A 16,756-nucleotide genomic window follows, 5' to 3' on the forward strand; every position below is an offset into this window, starting at 1 on the left:
ATAATGAGCATGAGAAGTCTTTCCAACTTCTGGTGTCTTCTTCAGTCTCTTTGGAGACTTAAAGTTTTCATTTTGAAAGTCTTAGCTCATTATTGGGTTTTTGAGGCTGTTACAAATGGGAGTATTTCTGTGATCTCTTTCTTATGTTCATTATTGGTTATAGAGATAAGGTACTAATTTTTGTAAGTTGATTTTGTTCCTGACACTTTTTATAAAAGATATTTTTCCAGTAAAAGTTTCAGAATCTCTTATGTAAAATATATTATCCACAAAAAAGGATAATTAGACTACTTCTTTTCCTATTTATATCAGTTTAATTTCCTTCTATTGTCTTTATCTCTCTAGATAGTACTCACTACATTTTGCTAGTGGACAGCCCTGTCTCATTCCTAATTAGTGGGATTGCTTCTGAGTTTCCCTCATTCTGAATTAGTGGGATTACTTCCAGTTTTCCTCCATGTGGAATGATGTTGACTGTGGGTTTGTCATCTATAGCACTTTTACACTGAAGGTCCCTAACAAGACCTCTATCATAAAGGCATGTCGGATTTTTTTCAAAAACTTTTTCTTCATCTATTGAGAGAATCAGGTGACTTTTGTCAGTACAGCTATATATATATGGCTCATTGTGTTTATTAACTTACATATGTTGAGCCATCCCTAGGATAAATACTTCATATTAAAGGGAATAAGAAATGTTCTTATGACTGGAAAGAAGGTAACTATCTCAGTCAGGGTTTCTATTCCTGCACAAACATCATGACCAAGAAGCTAGTTGGGGAGGAAAGGGTTTATTGAGCTTACACTTCCACATTGCAGTTCATCACTAAAGGAAAGTCAGGACTGGAACTCAAGCAGGTCAGGAAGCAGGAGCTGATGCAGAGGCCATGGAGGGATGTTCCTTACTGGCTTGCTTCTTCTGGCTTGCTCAGCCTGCTCTCTTATAGAACTCAAGGGCACCAGCCCAAAGGTGGAAGAACCACCCACAAGGGGCCCTCACCACTTGATCACTAATTGAGAAAATGCCCCACAGCTGGATCTCATGGAGGCACTTCCCCAACTGCAGCTCCTTTCTCTGTGATAACTCCAGCCTGTGTCAAGTTGACACACAAAACTAGCCAGTACAGTAACTATGACCTTTGGAGAAAGATTTACGTTATTCCAAATACTATGTTTCAACATAACAGTTTCATGAAGGGTTATAGTTATAGAACCAGAGAGCCATATGTCAAGCTAACTTTCAACTACATCGATGGGAATATCAGGTAGGTGGTTAAAAGAAAGTTGAGCAATCTCTGCTATGGGCCTCCAAAGTTACTTGATGACATTCTTAACTTTTGGGTAAATAGAGGTTAGCCTCTGCTTGTACACTCCAAAAGGATTTATAATGCTAACAAAGAGATCACAAACAGCTAGGAAATAAATGGCTATTTAAAGAACCCAAAATAATTTGGCTTTGGACCTGCAATATTTCAACTTTCCACATTAATTAAAGTTCTAATGAGTCAAGTAGACCTCTATAATATTTAATCTCTCTCTCTCTCTCTCTCTCTCTCTCTCTCTCTCTCTCTCTCTCTCTCCCTCTTTCTCCCTCTCTGTCTCTGTCTCCCTGTCTCTCTGTCTCTCTCTCTGTCTCTCTTGTTTCTGGAAATGTCAGATGTCAGTAAACATTACCTAGTTTCCCATTTTATGCCCAATGTCTAGCTAAGTTCTGACACACAACTAAGCCTTGGCTACAATATTATTCAATATATATTTTTGTTAGTTAAATAAAATAATAGGATTTTGTCTATACAGCTTGAGGAATCCTTTTTTCTAAATTTTTCTTGACTTGAGATTCAGGATTCTCATCCAAACACATCAAGAAACTTGGCAAAAAATCAAGATTCAAGTGAGTGTGTGTCTGTCTCTATGTGTACCTGTCTATGTATGGTGTGTGTCTATGTGTGTATCTGTATGTCTGTGTATGTATGGATGTGGATTCATGTGTGTGTGTGTATGGTGTGTGTGTATTTATGTGTGTGTGTTGTGTGTCTATGTGGGTATGTATCTGTGTGTGTCTTTGTGTATGTCTGTGTGTCTTCCTATATGTGTGTCTCTGTGTGAGAGAGTTAACATAATGCCAGATAACCAATAATTGATCTGTGCAAAAATCTAAGAATCTAAGAAACATTGAACTGGTGTTTTCATAGCAGGAAAAATTGATTTTGTTACCTTTGTATTCATGAACAGAATTTTTTATCATCTTCTGAAACAGAAGAGAATCCTCAACAGCAAAATACATTATTTATTCTGATTGAATACTATTCTAGCCAGGCCCTAGTTATGTTCACAAATACAAGATCTCTAAGGTACAGTTATAGTCATTTTATAAGACAAAATGAGACTATAGGATGGAAAATATATATGAAATGTGAAACTCTGTCCTTGGAATCTGATGGACATGTCCCTGCACTTTTCCCCACTACAGATGCAATCGATTACGATAAGTTTTACACCACAGTACAGCAAATCTTTGGCCCTGAAGTGAAAAATCAAGATGTGAAATGTTTTTACAGGAAGCTCTGCAACAACCCTGATGCATCTTTCGACTGGTGTGAGGTACACATAATTCAATAATAATGGTCTCTCTGTGCACATAATTCAAAAGCCAGGTCTTATTTGACTTTGTTTAGAACAAGCAATCAAAAATGTTAGTCCCACCAAAGTTAAATCTGCAATGTATACACAGAATATTACTATGTCTATGACCATAAAGACATAGCCATGGCCCACAAGAAAGTGGGGGAAAACAGGCAGCTATTTAACTATATTATCCATGAGTATTTTCTTTTAAAGACAGGGTCTTACTCTGTAACCCCAGTTGACCTGGCACTCATTATGTAGACCAGGCTGGCCTTGAACTCACAGAGTTGCCTGCCATCAGTGCCATTGATAACAATCAGGATTTTAAGTGGCTTTGTTGAATCTGACGATGAAACATTTCTTCCCAGTACTCTGAGTGTGTGTTTGTGTGAGTATGTGTCTTCAGAGCATTCAAATCATTGTCAGAAGCGAAGAGCTTTAGTTGGTCACTTCTGTCAGCTCTTGAAAATGTTTTCTGATTGGTAGAATACTGATTCAAGTAATTAAAACATCTGGTTCACTCATATGTGAGTAGATCTCATATACAAGAGAAAACATGATGGTTTCAAATATTTTCCTATCATATTTAACAGCATTACCAGAGTTTTGGCATCAAAGCCTACCGTCTAGCAGCCCTAAAAAGCTAGGGTCAGCAACTCATCTCCAACACATTGACTAGAGACGACTGATCATGGAAAACAGAGAGCAGAGATTTATTCACAGTGGGAACATTGGAAAGAGGAGTAAAAGAGTCCAGTGATCCCCTCTGTCTTTGGGGGCACTGATATGAAGTTCAAGTTTAAGTAGAAGGCAATAGGTGTTTTAATGTAAACAGGCACAGTATGGTCCTGCCCATCCCGGGCAGGCCATTGCCTAAGCCCCAGTCTATCCTGTGAGATTCAACTAGTCCTGAGAACACTGTGAAACCTCTTCTTGGGTGGCAGGTTCCTCTGGTTGGTTCCAGGCTTCCATCTTTCCCCTTTCCCCAAAATAAGCTTCCTAGGGAAATTTCTTTCCTTACAGCTAACTGTTTCAGTCTAGTAACTGAAGGGAGGGGTGCAAAGTCTCATTAGATGATCTCCTCTCTTACCAAAGCAGATAAGGCATCTGATGGATATGTGCAAGTGGAATTTTGATGAATGCCAGACTCAGGAAAGGTTCTGTCTTATGTTTAACTACATATAGACCATCGCAAAATTGACCATATGTTTTGTTTAAAAGAGCATATCAGGAACTCCAATGAAATACAATTTAGAAACTTGTAATACAAGATGGCCCAAATCCCCCGGAATAGGTAATTAGCAAAAGTTACTGAATAACTTTAGGAAAAATTACAACCAAAAAGAGCTTCTATAGCTTTTAAGGGGATATAATTCTTATGACTATTTTACTAATATGCTAAAAAAAAACAAACAGCTATCCAAATAATTTTCTGAGGCTAAAATAAGAGTTGAACAACAACAACAACAACAAAACAAAAAGCAAATATTATTTATGAATAGAAATGCCAAAGTTTTAAATAATGTTTATTAAACACTAAAACATTTCTGGGTAGAAAAGTGGTTCAGTGTTAGAAAAGCCAGGAGTAGATTTCTTCTAACAGCTTAGTGGGGAAACAAGTTATCTTATCATAACAGAGGGCAGAAAATGAAAGCCACAGCCACACACATGCAGGTCTTATAATCAGGTCGCTGAGCACAGCAAGGCTCACTCATTGGTACTTTACGGGTGCTACTGAGACACACTGTACTGTTGATATTTTCATCTAGGAGTGTTTGTCTTAGAATTTGGGATGTTGTTGGTTTTGTTGTTGTTGTTTGTTTTTTGTTGTTGTTGGTGGTAGGGTTTTTGTTTGGTTTGGTTTGGTTTGGTTGAGATTTTCAGCTTGGTGAACTGAATTTTGTGCAGTGATGCCCTGTCTCTCTGGAACCAACCATGAATTATTGTTGATGTTGCTTAAATTATAGCAAATTGGAGTTAATATACATTGAATGAAACTTCAAAGCACCTTTCAGATATTACAAAGGACAGGAGACCCAGTACTCTGAGCACTGGTGGGCTGAGGTATAGATATGCTCTCTCTGGTTGGATGGTTTAGGCATACACACACACACATACACACACACACACACTCCAGGACATTCAGAATAAGAGTGCAAAACATTGAGCTCATCTTCAGTGAGTAATAAAACTACATGAAAGCTCTGGTGAGAAAGATACCACCTGGGAACTGAACCCTTAGACACTGTAGACCTCCATGCTGAAGAGCTCCCCTCTGCCACATGGGGCTGGAAATGTTGGAAGTGTAATTTGTGTGAGTTGATGTGTGCTATAAATATAAAACACACAGATCTCAAAAGCATTGTATGAAAAACACAAAACATTTCATAGTGACTTTTAGTGTGAATTAGCTGTTGAAATTATGTTTGCTTTCAAAACAATGAGTTAAATAAAATATACTAATAACGTTGATTATATTTGACTTTATGTTTCATGTACCTACTATAAGATATAATATTATATATGTGGCTTATATTTCTATTTGGATATCACAGCCCAGGGTCGGGAGCAGGAAAAGGGGGCTCTGGCTGGTCCCACGGAAAGAGTCCTTGGCTTCACTGCAGGCCTGGTCTTCGTGGCCTTCATGGCTAAGAGTGCAGAGTGGCCTTCAAAGGGAGATTACACAGCAGCTTTGTAGGCAAAGGCCTTTTCTATGGTTCCCCACGGTGGATCCTAGTGGAAAGGGACAGTCTGTGGTTCCAAATCATTTATTGCCCTGGTGGAAAGTTATCAGGGTGGGCCTGAGATTAAATACCTTTTGCAGGAAGGAATGGCTGGGAAGGAAAGCTTATTGGCTAAGCCCTTCAGGCACCTCGTTAGAATGGAGATTTCTGTCTCCAGCCTGTGTGACCACAGGTCATGTCTTTTTTTTTTTCTATTGTCTTGGGCTGAAATATTAGGGATGCCTCATCTACATGTGGGAGGCTCGGGGTATTGCCCCTACATGACTGATGGCCACAAATCTATGGGGAGAGGGGAAGGGACTATGGCTAGTGACAGGGGCCTGGTGTCTGTGAGCAACCTAAGATCCGAACATCCCTTCAGGGTCACCAGGGCTTCTAGCCTTACCTTAGCTCAACCAAGGACCAGGCTACCTTTCAGGGTCTACTTCCCTACAGAAATGTAAGCCAAAACAAGCACCTTCTCTTTTAAATTGCTTTATCAGAGTATTTTATCACAGCAATAAGAAAAGGAGCAGAAGAGAGAAGTGTATAAACAGATTTTTATACCAATTCATACCCAAGTCATAAAATGCTACATGAGATGCCTGAAGGGCCTCTGGCCAGCCTATAGATTCCTGAAGCCTCAGCCAACTTCCACACACCTTCCAGGCTGCGCACAAGCTGTTCTGTCGACGCTTCAAGGTTTAGAGGGGCCCAAAGACGGGAAAGGATAATGACTTCAAAAACTGGTAGACAGGAGCATTTGGCTGAAGTGTGGTGAGCCTGGCTCTGGAAGGCCTTGTTCTTCCCCATTCCCTCCGCCTTGCTAAAAACTGATAGATTACATTCCTAAAGCTATCTACCAAGGTCTATTCCCTTATTTGGCCACTTCCTCCTCCTGAGGCTGACTACTGAGGTCCAGCTATCAAAATGTTGAAGTCCAGGAATCAAAAGCCCCCTTTGGCTCACCTAATTAACACGCCCAATAGAAAGTACCCACCTCATCCTAACATGGGGGTTTCCCCTTTGGCGTTTAAAAACTGCTGTTTCCCTCTGGGCCCCTTCTGTCTCCTCTATCCAGAGGCAGTTCTTTGTACCCTGAGACAAATACCCCTCTTCCCTCTCCCTTAGTTGTTCTTCTCCCTCTTCTTCCATCTCTTCATTGTTCCTTATCCCTGCCCTCTGTCCTTCTGAGGTAAATAGATCTTTGCATTATGAACTTGGTCTTAGAGGTCCTGAGCCAATACTTTTCCTTTTAATGCCAATAGAGTCCCTCAAGATAGATATAAAGTAAATTATTATAAAGTTAAAACTATATTTCCTACTTCAAAATGTTATAAGAATACTCTAGAGTAGATTAAAAAATCTACTTATTAAAAAATAAGCTGCATGCAAGTTCTTATTCAATTTACCTGCTTGTTCCTTAAGTAATGAAAGCACTTTTTTAATTGCCAAAAGCATGGGGAAGTCCAGACATTTCACTGTTTTTTGTTTGTTTTTTACTCAGTGAGTGTTCTGTTGCAATACATCTCAAGGTCAGAAGAGGGCATCAGATTCCCTTATAGATGGTTTTGAGCCACCATGTGGTTGCTGGGAATTGAACTCAGGACCCGCGGAAGAGCAGCTAGTGTTCTTAGTTTGTTATGATGTACTTGATAGAAATAAAGTACTCAGGCTAACAATGTGCTCAGATTACACGGAAGGGATCAGGAAGAGGGTGAGTTCTGGCTGGTCCCATGGGGAGAGTCCTTGGCTTCACTGCAGGCCTAGGCTTGGTGACCTTCATGGCTAAGAGTGGCCTTCAAAGGGAGATTAGACAGCAGCTTTGTACAAAGGCCTTCTTTATGACTCCACAGGGTGGATTCTAGTGAAATTGAGACAATCTGTGGTTCCAAATCATTTATTGCAAAATAAATGATTAAATAAATTAAAAATAAATAATCTAATGATTAATAAATTTAAACATGGTTTCTAGCCTGAAATTTAAAATTTCAAGAAAGAAACTGGAGATCCTCAAGGCTATTGTTCATCACAAGATGATAAGAAATGTCTGTCTTTGATCATAGAATTTCTCCCTCGAAACATAACCTTTCAAAATGAATTTTGCTATCTCTTCTGAAGTTTCCCTGACATATCAAAAAAATTTCCTGAGTGGATTTTAACAATTTGGTGCATTTGGCTTCCTTGAGAAGTTATTAAGCAATGCAATAATGTGTTACAAGTGAAGGAAGCAAAATCAATAATCTGTTTTGAACTTTTTCTTAGCATATATTAGTGACACATAGTGATGGATTTCCTTACGACATCTCTGTGCATTTGTATGGTGTATTTGGACCATAGTCACGCTCCCAACACTGTCTCTTGCCCCTCCCCCTTCTCCCATCACTTTAGTCTTTTCAGCTGGTCACGTTTCTACTTCTATATCTTGTCAAAGTCGATAATTTCTGCAGGAGTAAAGGTAACATGTACATCCCTGTGGCTATGGCACTAAAGGATGTGCATGATAAAACGCATGACCGTTGAGTGCGCTCAACAGGAAAGGTGCCAAGTGGGGGTTTTTAGCTGGCAGGGAGGGCACTAAGTCTGTTTTCTTTAGTGTTCCTGGAGACATAGGGCACCATTCCTCATGTGTTGACATTAACTGAGTGCCTATCTCTTGGCACTTGGTGCAATCCAAGTACATTATACTATCCGTGATCACTATGAAATCTAAGCATCTCATTCTTATTTAAAGAGGTTGTTCCTGATGATCATTTCCCAGATGAGGACAACTCAGGCACAGAGAACTCCAGACAGTGGCTTGAGATCCTGTGACTATTGGACAGTACAACCAGGGCTTGAATTGACTTCCCGAAGTGTGTGATTCTACCTTGAAGGGAGGGCATTGCTCCTACAATTCTTCATACATCTCTTCTCAGACATATTATAACTATCTCCACAATGACTTTACAGAAATGACAAATCAGGGTGGATGGCTCCGTATAAACTATTTGAAGTTACTGTAAACACACCACACAGTTTAGAATGAAACCATACTGAGTAGACTTCTCCCACTCCAAGAAACACTGAAACTTATTGACAGGGAACTGAGAAGTCATGGTCCCCACTGTCATTTCACTTTGACCTCACCGTTATTTCACATGACTATCTCAGGTTACATAGGCCGCCAAACATGCATTAATTATGCTGAAAATCAATTATAAAATGAGAGCATACAAAAGTGTCTTCCTTCCCAACAGTCCTGTCCCAGTTGTACAATCAGTCACCATTTATGTGACTGATTATGTGACAGTAATTATGAAAGGAATTTGCTCATGGATTTAAGGAATTGATCACCAGAACTTAATATGGGGAGATTATGCTAGGTAATCTAGGTGGCTCAAAGTCCTTCAAAACAAAATAGGAAGAAGGGGAGAAGGGTCCCAAGCATGGAGGAGACATGAAACTGCTGCTTGCTAAGAAGGAAGGACTTGGGTGTAGGACTGGGTAGAAAGAAGCCCCTGAAATCTAGGCAGTAACAGCTGACAGGCAGCAGGCAGATCAACCTTGTGCCAACAACCTGAATGATATTGAAAACTGACTCTTCCCAGACTTCAGTCAAAACACTTTTCTACTGCCTCCTAGATTTGATTCCACTGAGATCCATTTTGACCTCTACCATATGGAACTATGGGTTAATAAAAAGGCCTTCTTTAATGTCAGGTTTGTTGCCATTTGTTTTGGTAGCATTAGGAAGAAAAATAATACAGCAGGGTAAGTGGTTGGGCAAGGAGATGGCTCAGTGGTTAAAGTGCTTTCTCAAGTGTGAAAACTTGACTTCTGAATCCCCAGCATCCATATAATAATAGTCAACACAGTAGCAGAACATGCTAGAACCCCAGTGCTGGACCAGCATAATCAGGTGGATCCCCAGAACTTTCCAACAGCCTGGCTGGATGGGTGAGCTCCGGCCTCAGGATGAGATCCTGGCTCAAAAAATAGAGTGATGGAGGAAGACACAGATATAGACATGCACACACATACATGCAGTTCTCAAAATTCTTAATTCCTTTAAAAATGTCCTCAGTTATCAGTAAAAGAAAATTTCTACTTATTAATAAGTCAACAGGAGTTATTTTGCCACAAGTAGATTTTGAGACAGACTTTTCTTGTGTTGTCCAGGTTGGCCTTAACCTGACCTCAAATATTTTACCACAGTCTTTCAATAATGGAAGTTACAGGCTTGTGTCACTGTGCCCAGTTTATAGCTGTTAACATTTTTCAAATGCCTCTAATTTTGAAACTTTCACAATTTGATAATTTATTCACAAAGGTCACTTTTTAAGATTCAGAATCTTAAATAGCAAGTTAGCGAATTTTCATGCAACACCTGGAAAAATGGGCAGCTAATCAAATAAAAATCTGAAATCTTATATATTCTGAAGTTTCCTTTTGCTGGTATGGAAAATATCTGATCCAGCAAGACTCAGAGATGATAGTTAGGAATAATCACTCATGGTAAATAGTCCTAGCTGAGACCCTGTCTTATGAAGGCTGATTTCATTTTCAAGCAAGGGCAGGATGGTAATCAATCTTTCAGTAGGAGCAAGGACACAAATTTGGTGCATGGTTATGCCTCGGGGAAAATGTCAGTACCTCCTCAGATATCAAACTAAATCAGTGCAAAGTGTGCTAAATGCCGAAGTGTTGCTTATTTACGGGGACTTTCTACTTGGACATCATAAAGCAAGGTGCATTTTTATCCCAGTTCGACTTTGAATTCAGCTAGGGCAGAATCTGTTGTTCCTTGACAGCCAGCTCTGATACACTGTTCACATTTACTTTGTTGTTTGGGATTTTTAGATCTTTGGATACTTCTCCACTGATGAAGATTCTCTTACTTCGCAGATGGATGAAGAAAATTTGGTTTTTCTTGTGTCTAGAAAACAGCGAATTGTGATTTCAGGTGACTTTTGCATTTTTTTCCAAATTTGTATGAATTTTAATATTTTTTCTCCAAAACTGAGCATTGGGAACAGAATCACCCTACATGTCCTCACTCAGTTTCCCCATAAGAGAAAGAAATAGCAGTTTGGGTTCGGTGTGGAGAGAAACTACCTGTAATTGAAACAGACAACTTCTTGCTCTGAAAAACACTATAGAATGTGACAGAAAAGAAGCCATCATGTGAAGAAGTTCAGGCCCCAAGTGAAGTCTCTGTATGATGGCATCCTATTAGTATATGTTCCAGTGTCACCAGAAAAAAACACATGGTTTTATAGTATTCTTGAAGAGTCCCCAAGTGAAGTTACTCCCAAGCTCCTACCCTTGATTCTTTTAAAGACACTATCTCTGAGCTGAGTTTGAGGCAGCTATAGATAGACATTAGCTCAATTCAGGTACTTTCCAGTTTCCAACTGTCCTTTGGAACAGATCTGACCCTTGGATTTGGGTACTCCAACCTCTCCACTGTTGACACTTAGGGTTTTTGTCATTGTTTGCTCCAAGGTTGGAAAGGGTTGGGAAGTACCTTAGTTTGGTTTCATTGCTGTGACAAGACATTATAACCAAGGCAACTCTTAGAAAGGCAAACATTTAGTTGGGCCTGGCTTCCAGTTTCAGAGGTTCAGTCAATTATTATCATGGTAGGAAGCATGGTAGCATGCAAGCAGACATAGTGCTGGAGAGGAAGCTGAGAGTTCTACATCTTGATCTGAAAGCAGCAGAAAGGACTTGTTTTACACAGGCAGCCAACAGGAGGGTCTCTTCCACACTTGGAGGGGCCTTGGGCATAGGGGACCTCAAAGACTGCCTATACAGTGACATAATTCCTCCAATTGGACCTAGGATAGCAGGCAAAGGATTAAAAGGGCCTAGACATTGAACTAGATGGCATATTAAAAATAAGCTAATGTGTGTGTGTGTATCTTTCATTCGTGGTTCCAAAGATTCCTTGGGCTGGTGGCTGGAAGCATGACCCTCTGGGAGCACAAAGTGGTGTAGCTAAAACTCACCAGTTCATCTGGTGTGCCTTTAAAAATGCATTTCAGATAAGAAAGCAGGCTGAGCAAGCCAGGGGAAGCAAGCCAGTAAGGAACATCCCTCCATGGCCTCTGTATCAGCTCCTGCTTCTTGACCTGCTTGAGTTCCAGTCCTGACTTTCTTTGGCGATCAACGGCAATGTGGAAGATGTCATCAAGGCCTTGCAGAAGGTTGACTGCATGGTTGGCATGCTGATGGATGGCCTGAAGGACCTGGGCTTGGATAAATGCCTGAACCTCATCCTCATTTCAGATCATGGCACGGAACAAGGCAGATATGTATATCTGAATAAGTATCTGGGGGACGTGAGCAATGTTAGTTGTATAAGGACCTGCGGCTCGACTGAGACCCACTGATGTTCTGGAGACGTACTTTTCATTGCCGGGAACCAAACCAGCATTCCTGGCCTTACCTGAAATACTTCTAGATACCCAAGTGCTTACACTTCACTAAAAGTGACAGGATCGAGCTGCTGACCTTCTATCTGGACCCTCGGTGGCTACTTGCGTTGAATCCATCAGAAAGGAAATACTGTGGAAGTGTATTTCATGGCTCTGACAACTTGTTTTCAAACATGCAAGCTCTCTTTATCGGCTATGGACCTGCCTTCAAGCACAGTGCTGAAGTTGACTTCTTTGAAAATATTGAAGTCTATAACTTATTGTGTGATTTATTGCTTTTGATTCCAGCTCCTAATGATGGAACTCATGGCAGTCTCAACCACCTTCTAGAGAAATCCTTTTATAACCCAAGTCATCCCAAAGAAGAGAGCTTCCCATCCTAGTGTCCAATCAAATCAATATCCAATAACCTCGGCTGCACGTGTGACCCCTGGATTATGACTTTGAGAAACAACTTAGTCTGTTCATGGAAGATGATGATATTTACTATATGACTGTACCCTACGGAAGGTCCTGGATTCTACTGAAGCAGCACCACCTCTGTCTACTCCATCAGCATCAGTTTTTGACCAGATACAACCTGGACCTCATTATGCCTCTCTGGACATCTTATACCTTCCTCAGTAATGACCAGCTCCCCAGAGACAACTTTTCTAACTGTTTGTACCAGGACCTTTGGATTCCCCTTAGCCCTGTGCATAAATGTTCCTATTATAAAAGCAATGCTAAGCTAAGTTAGGGGTTCCTCACGCCACTGAGACTAAATAGAGTTTCAAGTCAAATATATTCTGAAACGTTGCTTACTTCTAATATAGTGCCAATATATCAGAGTTGTCAAGTTATATGGCACTACCGTCATGACACCCTCCTGCAGTGGTATGCCCAAGAAAGGAATGGCATCAATGTTGTCAGTGGTCCTGTGTTTGACTTTGATTATGATGGATGTTATGATTCCTTAGAGATCCCGAAACAAAGTAGCAGAGTCATCTGCAGTCAAGAAATTCTGATTCCAACACATTTCTTCATTGTGCTCACCAGCTGCAAGCAGCTATCTGAGACTCCCTTAGAGTGTATGGCCTTGGAGCCCTCAGCCTTCAGACTGCCTCACAGGCCTGATAACATTGAGAGCTGTACGCATGAGAACCAGGCATCTTCGTGGATGGAGGAGCTGCTGGCCTTGCACAGAGCTCGGGTCACAGACGTCGAACTCATCACCGGCCTCAGTTTCTACCAGGACCAACAAGAGTCAGTTTCAAAATTGCTGAGGTTGAAAACACATTTGCCAATCTTCAGCCAAGAAGACTGATTTTTTTTTTTTTTTTACTAAGAAATACACCATAGATCTTTTTTGAAAGAGTCTTATATTTTATACAGTCCTCTACACTTTTGCATTGTTTGGAAACTGTCAAGTGGAGTTAAAACTGGGAATCCTGTGTGGTGTCGGTGCCCCTGGGCTGTGTGACGAATCAGCATATCTTCAGAGTGTTACTATCCTGTGCCCTGCAGATTTCCTGTCTAAGAATTAGATGTGTTACTAATACACTGGGAGAAAAGACACTTCACTTCACACCCAGAAATGCTCTTGAGTCTCCCTTAAAGGACAAGGGGCAGTATACATGGTCTGGGGACCTGACACTGAAATCATATTATTGTTAATAAAACTAAGTAAAGGGACTGGGGTAGCTCACGTCCCATTAAAAAAATGAAAATGGTTCTGGATTAATTTTTATGTGGAGTTTCAGTTTTAACTAAATGAGGTCCTATTTCTATCTTTTCTGTCTCCTCCAATAACCAAATCATTAGTCTTGTGCTTTTAAAACAAACTGTGATTGGATCTCTTCAGGTTTAGCGGCTTTCGAAAACTGGACTATTGATGGAAAATTTGTGAGTTGAGTATATCTACTTTTTATAAAAATCAGACTCTATGCACACACACACATGCATATGCACACCTGCACACACACATGCACACACATGCATGTACACACATGCACATGTAACACACGCTTACATGTGTGCACACTCTTGCATATGCACATGCACGGGCATGCACAGCCCAGTCCTCTTCACTAGAAATAAATGAAGACTGAAAAGCACCCTGAGCATGGTTCTCTCAGGCCATTACAATTGGTCTTTGTTTGGATGAAACCTCAGAGAACTCCCTGGCTCTTGCAAAGTGACATTTTTCATTGAGAAGAGTGTATTCTCTGCACAAGAGATCCCCCACCCTGTGGGAGAAGGGCTTTGACTGGCTTAGCTGTTCCATTTGAAGGTGTGTAATGATATTTTCTTTTTTTATAAAAAAATAAAAAATAAAAATAAATAAAAAATAAAAATGCATTTCAGAGTGAGGGTGTAGCTCAGTACTTACAGTGTGTGTCTGGGGACAGTACAGTGAACGACAGACACATCTCCCCAGGATACTTATATTTTCACTTAGGAATGTCTGGTAATTGGTATATTGACTCTGTTCCGTTCCTTTCTTCTTTAAGTGTTTACAATAATAAAAATTATACCACCTAGGAAAAGACTGTAATCCCAGCCCCTGGGAGACTGGGGCAAGAGGAATGGTATGAATTCATGGCTAGCCTGGGTTACACACAAAACTAAAATCCAAACAAACAAGGGTTAACTCACTCTGAGAAGTAGTGTGTATACTGCTTTGTCCTTCAGCCAGAAGGTGGGTGCGGGAGCATCAAAGTATCTATTATTTTCCCAAATGCACAGAATGTTGTTAGAAGCCTTAAGACAGCATTAAGGCGGTTTTGTTCTTTTATACAGGAGAGCCTGAGATAATGTTAAGACTTTAGTCTCTGTAGACCATGATGGTGATACTTCAAAGCAAAGGCCATTAAAAGATGAGACAAATCTCAAAATAGAAAGCTTCCAAATGATGTTTAGAAACCTATTTTCTGTGAAATGTATCCATAGTGGGGTGTGTATGTGTGTGTGCTGGGAGAGGTGTGCAAGTTGCAGGTTCTTTGGAAATTCATAGACCATATTTAGCTGAGACACTAGAACATCATACTAAGTGAGGTAACCCAGTCTCAAAAGATCAATCATGGTATGCACTCACTGATAAGTGGATATTAGCCTAGAAACTTTGAATACCCAGGACATAATCCACAAATTAAATGATGTCCAAAAAAAATGGAGGAGTAGCCCTGGTTCTGGAAAGACTCAGTGCAAGAGTATAGGGGAATTCCAGAACAGGGAAGTGGGAAGGGGTGGATGGAAGAATAGGGGGACAGAAGAGAGCTTATGGGACTTTCGGGGAGTGGGGACCCAGAAAAGGGGAAATCATTTGCAATGTAAATAAAAATAAATAAATAAATAAAAAATCCTGGTTGCCTGACACACACACACACACACACACACACACACACAAAGAGACACTATATATTCATACTATGTCTCTAAGGATAATTAAAGCCAAGCAGCATTTATGGGTGTTTTGGTTTTGTTGTTGTTTGTTTTGTTATTTTTTGCTGTTATTGTTTGTTTTTTGTTTTGTTTTGCTTTTTTTTTGGCTTTATTTAATTTTAAGTTTTACATCAATAACAAATGAATTTTAGAACCTCTGGGAGTTGACATTACTTGTGTGCTTTTAACAGGCAGTAGACGACGTGATGTGATCAAATGTATTGTGAAGGTCCCACAGCTGGATTTATTGATAACAGCATCTCAGAAAGGACTAATAACAGTCTTCAATAGCCAGGTAACTTGGAATCTTGGCCCCTTCCCCTCCTTCTCCCCCACCTTTTTCTTCCTCTGTTTTATTTTATCTATGCACTATCCAAATGTCTCAGAAAATACAAAAACATGTCTGTGTGACTAAGGAATAAAATAGTAATAAGGAGATTGCAGAACCTTGGGTTTATTTCTTAGGTTTGACTATTATCAACATTTCTAAATTCATACATTTTGAGCTTTCCCATTTTTTTTAAATGTGAGAGATTTCAACAGACTGTGCGGTGGTGTGTCCTACATAACATCTTCATTGTGAAAGTAAGAGAGACAGTCTTGCTGCTAAACAGAGAGTAAAGATTCCAAGTTCATTTTTAACTGAAGAAAAGGGTAGGTGAAACAAGAAAAATGTATTTGAAATAGTCATTGTTTCCAAAATCTATGTTAGCCTTGCAATAACACTTAACTCAGAGAGTTTTCCAGAAGATCACATCTAGGGCAATAAGACTGTTAGGCAAGGGTCATCTGGGCACTGGGCTGTTGGGTATGTGGGCAGAGTCTGCTATACACGCAGCTATGGTAATCAATGTCTTTAGGCCCCAGACCCCACCCAGAGCAATAGATTTTGCTTCCCAACATAGTTTGTTGTACTTGTTAAAAAAGTGAATACAGGCACTGGAGAGATGATGACTCATCAATTAAGAGCACTGACTGGGACTGGAGAGACAGTTTAGCAGTTAAGAGCAGTGAATGTTCTTCCAGAGGTCCTGAGTTCAATTCCCAGCAACCACATGGTGGCTTACAACCATTTGTAATGGCATCTGGTGCCCTCTTCTGGTATGTCTGAAGACAGCCATAGTATACTCATATACATTAAATAAAGAAATACATAAATAAATAAATGCATAAATAAATTTTAAAAAAATAAGTGAATACATCTAATGACTGTGAGCACCCAGCAAATTTTGGCAATGAATATGGTAAACAAAGGATCAGAAAACTGGCCTCTTTTACACATAACCCTTCTCCATCTCCTTCCTTCTCCCCTTAAAGCATTAGCTCCCTTCTCAATACAGACCTTTGTGTCTTCAGAACCAAGATGGGATCTATAACACCATGAGGAGGGAAATAATGATCAGCACTGTAAAGTGGTCCTTGATTGTGGGAAAGTAAGGTGGCTTCCTCTGGGATGCTTCACACACCCCAAACAAAGCAAAGGTCACCACAGAGTTTACAGTTGAGCGCATGGAAACTTTCAAACACACAGAAGCTCACCTCTATTCTTATAAAATAATATGA

At 40.1% G+C, this 16,756-nt stretch overlaps 1 protein-coding gene and 1 pseudogene across 1 annotated transcript in view; both read left to right on the top strand.

Annotated features, from left to right (window-relative positions):
- Wdr64 (WD repeat domain 64) overlaps positions 1–16,756 on the top strand; it is a 111,150-nt gene that overhangs the window by 5,538 nt on the left and 88,856 nt on the right. Inside the window, exons 2-4 of the mRNA XM_052200715.1 lie at positions 2,471–2,601; positions 10,191–10,293; positions 15,385–15,488. Coding sequence (XP_052056675.1) covers positions 2,471–2,601; positions 10,191–10,293; positions 15,385–15,488 — 338 coding nt within the window. The remainder of the gene's footprint in view (positions 1–2,470; positions 2,602–10,190; positions 10,294–15,384; positions 15,489–16,756) is intronic.
- Positions 10,378–13,076, top strand: LOC127697728 (ectonucleotide pyrophosphatase/phosphodiesterase family member 1-like; annotated as a pseudogene).

The sequence above is a fragment of the Apodemus sylvaticus genome, chromosome 12 (assembly GCF_947179515.1).
Source record: "Apodemus sylvaticus chromosome 12, mApoSyl1.1, whole genome shotgun sequence".
NCBI classification, from domain to species: Eukaryota; Metazoa; Chordata; class Mammalia; order Rodentia; family Muridae; genus Apodemus; species Apodemus sylvaticus.